Source organism: Trachymyrmex septentrionalis, unplaced genomic scaffold (assembly GCF_001594115.1).
Source record: "Trachymyrmex septentrionalis isolate Tsep2-gDNA-1 unplaced genomic scaffold, Tsep1.0 scaffold119, whole genome shotgun sequence".
NCBI classification, from domain to species: domain Eukaryota; kingdom Metazoa; phylum Arthropoda; class Insecta; order Hymenoptera; family Formicidae; genus Trachymyrmex; species Trachymyrmex septentrionalis.
The window spans coordinates 990,784-995,371 of NW_017304320.1; the positions used below are offsets into that span (position 1 = coordinate 990,784).

At 30.5% G+C, this 4,588-nt stretch overlaps 1 protein-coding gene across 1 annotated transcript in view; it reads right to left on the reverse strand.

Annotated features, from left to right (window-relative positions):
• LOC108754447 (ceramide kinase) overlaps positions 1 to 1,435 on the reverse strand; it is a 24,569-nt gene extending 23,134 nt beyond the window's left edge. Inside the window, exon 1 of the mRNA XM_018496723.1 lies at positions 1,137 to 1,435. Within this exon, the coding sequence (XP_018352225.1) occupies positions 1,137 to 1,287 (151 nt within the window). The 5' untranslated portion in view covers positions 1,288 to 1,435. The remainder of the gene's footprint in view (positions 1 to 1,136) is intronic.
• Positions 1,436 to 4,588: the final 3,153 nt, after the last annotated feature.

A 4,588-nucleotide genomic window follows, 5' to 3' on the forward strand; every position in this document is an offset into this window, starting at 1 on the left:
ATTAGACTCTTTTCTCAGAGTAGAAGTTCTTCAAGAAGACATTATCAAAGATCGAAGTCGAACCTAAGCATCTTAATTAAAATACAATCTTGACCTTTCGGCTTCCAACGTTTTCGTTAAAAACAAAACATACGTCACCGATGATACAATCATTTAATTAATATGTACAGCCCGTCTACCTCCAAAAAAAATTTATTCGGAGAAAATTTTATTGTCGATGTTTAAAACTATCTCTACGTTAATCAAAGTGCAATTGTGATTATTCGATACTATTTGATGTAATTACGAGGGATCGTTCTTAATTAATAACTTCTTGCATGGTTAATGAAATAATAATACAGGCCGATAAAAAAATGTGTGTCGAATAATTCATCTAAGGATAGATATTTCTTATAGACTTTTGATTACAAAAAAACACGTTCGGTTTTAAAGTAATTTTGAATTTTAAGAAATCGCGATTCATTTACTGCGTTTTATAAAATATGGGTTGACCCATTATTGCCAAGTTAATTACAAAGTCCAATAAAATAAAGTAAAAATTGTCAAATAACTCTAATTAGGGTAGATGTGTCTTATAGATTTTCTGTTAAAAAAGAATATCGCTGACCAAATTGCTCCGTCATGTCAGATTTTAAAGTTATTTTGAATTTTAAAATGAGAAATCAATAATTCATTTATACTCCGTTTCTACAAAATGTGGATCTCACAGTTGCAGCAAGCCAAAAACTCTAATCAAAATACTTTCGAAACTATTCTGATTAGAGTAAATTGTTTTTGATCAAAAATCTAAGAATTCTTAGATTTTCGGTCAAAAACAATTTTGCTGGTCAAATTGCTCCGTCACGTCAGGTTTTAAAGTTACTTTGAATTTTAAGATGAGAAATCAGTAATTCATTTACTCCGTTTTTACAAAACGCGGATTAACCCACTGTTGCAGCAAGCAGTTCAATTCATCCAACATCCACCTGTATCCGAAGAACATTCACTCGGAACAGGTTTCGTCTGATGATTAGAACCGTTTCCACGTAAATCAAAGTCGTGAGCACCAAGTATCCAACATTCGCGGAATGATCCGTGAGATGTGTGGCTCTTAAGTGAAAATTCCACGATGAAGGAAACTCGCGATTGACGCTTACTGTAAGGCGGTCGCTCGGTCTCCCAGATGAGCGTGCCACGATGAAAGTACACGCGGCAGCGTTTCTTCTTCACGATGAAGGTATTGAGGAGTACCGACTTGGACGAGGCACGTTGGTCGTCGGCGGGGCCACCAGAGATGTCCTGCATCATTCTGGGGCCGCTTCATCGACGGAGGCAGGAGGGAGGCTTCAGCGGAGTTGACGCAGCCACGATGTCATCTCGGGGACAATCGTTGATCGATGACGCCACAATGACGACGACGTCGGGAGGATCGTCGCGGTAATCGGGAAGGAGCACGCTCGTCGATTCTCCGTGATCGATCATACACTAATGCCGCACACCACACCCAGGTCCTGCCCGGTCGGGCGCGCGAGCGAGACTGATGATCGCGAGCCCCGCGACCCGACGATACCGAACGGGAGAGACGTCAAGACGTGAATGAGGACGTGAGTGCGGCGACGCGTTGCACTTCGGTACGCGTGTACTTGCAATAAGTACTTCGCACTACGTAGACTCTCCTGCTTATTACCACGGAGAATTGATTCAGGACTTGAATCGTTATAGCACAGTTGACAAGTGACACAAGTACAGAATTAGAAAAAAATGCGTTTGTCGTAGAAAGTGTTAAGAATTTATTTATTTTATTTTCTGTCACAATTTAACTTACTTTTATTTTATTTTCTATCCGCAAAATATAAAAATCAATGCTACATCGTAAATAAATTGACTGTAAAAAAAGCTGGAACGGTGACTTAAGTCCAGCTTTTTTTTTACGGACACTTCATTTATGATGTAAAATTGATTTTTATTTTTTATTGGACATAAAAATGAAATAGAAGTAAATTAAATTAAATAGATAAAACAAACATTCTTAATTCTTTCTACTTTTATAACGAACGCATTTTTCCTTGGACTTTTGTCACTTATCAATTAAGGAGCTCATCTTCCGTACACATTCCTTATTTTATCATCTCCATCGATCTTTCATTGGAGTCACTGAGGATATTGATTTGATTTTACGCTTTTCTGTAGACTATCTTATTGGTAATCTCAAGATCTTTTAGATTGATAAGACTTATTCTTAAATTTTTTTGACAGAGGCTTAATCTTTCTCAATTTTAATTCATTCTTAAGCTGTTGAACCTTGATATGAAAGGTTCTCTTTTATTGGGTTGGAGATGGCATTATTGAAAGTTTCTTCTGAGAAAGGACTCTTTCGTTAAGCGTGCCAATTGGATGGATTTCATTCCCTTTGAAAGTTTACCTCCTTTCATGATATTGAGACTTGATTGAATCTGAAATCAACGAGAAGGAAGAAGAAGAAAAAGAAAAAAGAAATCTAATAGAAGAAGTCTAATTATACTGATAGCGAATTCGGTGAGCATATTAAAACCATTGTACACTGATTTAAACTAAACAGTAAAATGCAAATATTTCAAATTATAAAATTTTATTTTATCTAACAATACAATAAAGGATGCGTTCCAATTTGCACTTCCAGCAATTGTAAGTATCATGTTCATGGTTAATATTTGACAGACAAGATGAACTGATATTTACAGCCTGTGAACGTGAAAACGGAACGTACCCACAGTGTATAATAGAAAATCGCGGTTTAATCCATTTTTATATTTACATTAAACATATATTTTTACGTTAATCTGTGTATAACGATTTTAATGTGCACCAGTGCAAGTAAAAATTTTGAAAAATTATAAATATTTTCAGAAAAATTTTCATTAGAGCTGTTCTAATAAAGGTTTTACTTTTTACATCAATTGATGTTATTGAATTAATTTTTTGATAAATCTAATTAATTAATCCTCCATTGGCATTCTTATTTTTTTTGACATAAACAAAATTTTACACTCAAATTCCTACAAAATATAAATTCCTACGAAAAATAGAAGGGTTGAGTCTGATTGCCTACCTTCCTTCCTAAAATATCTTGGTAGAAAACTAGTTTGTAATGTAATCGGGAAATACATTTCTATTACATTACTAAATAGTTGTCTAACAAAAAAGACCCAGTTACTTTTGAAAAGCAATCCTGAATTTTTTTATATTTTTGGAAAGCTCGAAACAGTAAAAAAAACTTTGGAGTGGACGAAAGGAGTAAAAATATGATTGCAGGTAAATTAAGAATATACAAGTACTTGTATTTAGGAAGAGATAGGTATAAATAATAATAATAATTTTTATCGCTGTATATAATGGATAATATTAATATAATACGATCGTAATAACATTATTATTTGTCGTAAAATATTATATAATTATAATTATAAATAATTATACATAATAATACATAATTATAAATAATTATTTATTATTTTATTTTAATATATTTTTTATTTTATTGTTATTCTCTTTATAATAATTATTAAAAATTTATTAATTATAGTCGAACATTTTAACGTAAAACCACAATTTTTGATTGGCCAATTTATCTTACAGTTACTCTTTAAGTTTAAAATTTGCATTAAAAAAAAAGTATAATTTTTCAGCATTTACAGATATATTTATTTTCTTCTATATCGACCGATGAATATCCTCGGTAAAAAATTTTTGTATGTATAAATATGCATAAATATGTATAAATATATATAAACACGCATAAATATCCATAAATATGTATAATTATATATGAAATATGTCCATACATGTTCATACATCCTTTTTTCTTTCATAAAATTACTTTTTAGAGTAAATAATAATAGTAATATAATAGAAAACATAAAAAATAATTAAAGGAATTATTTTCGTATTGTTTGTTTTAGAAAAAAAAAACAAGTTTGGAAAAATATAAAAAATTTATTCATAAATAATTATGCATAATTTTATATATAATATAATTATTTATTATACATAAATAATTTTTTTACATTTCTTCATACTTGATTTGTTCTAAAACAAATAGTGCAAGAAAAATTACCTTTTTAATTATTTTTAATGTTTTCACATTATTATTTCTATTATACTAAAAAGTAATTTTACAAAAGAAAAAAGGATGTACAAACATATATAGACATATTTCATATATAATTATACATGTTTATCAATATTTATACGTGTTTATGTATGTTTATACATATTTATACATATTCATGCATGAACAATTTTTTATCGGATCATTATTATTGATCAATAAGCACCAAAATAGCAATATTATATTATTGTTTATGTAATGATCATTTTATATTATTTATAGGATCAATTATTATAATCAAATCTGTTCATCATAGTTTCCGTCGTTTCCGTTCTCTCTGCTTTTACATACATTGTATTAGGTGTACAAAAAAGTTCTGAGCTTTAGATTTGATACAATCGAAATAACAATTTAAATTTTATATATCTTCCCGCCCTTTTGGGGTTTTAAAACAGTAACATTTAACCTCCTGAAATGCGATACGGTTTGGCGTTTGATGCACATAACCTCAAAAATCAGTAG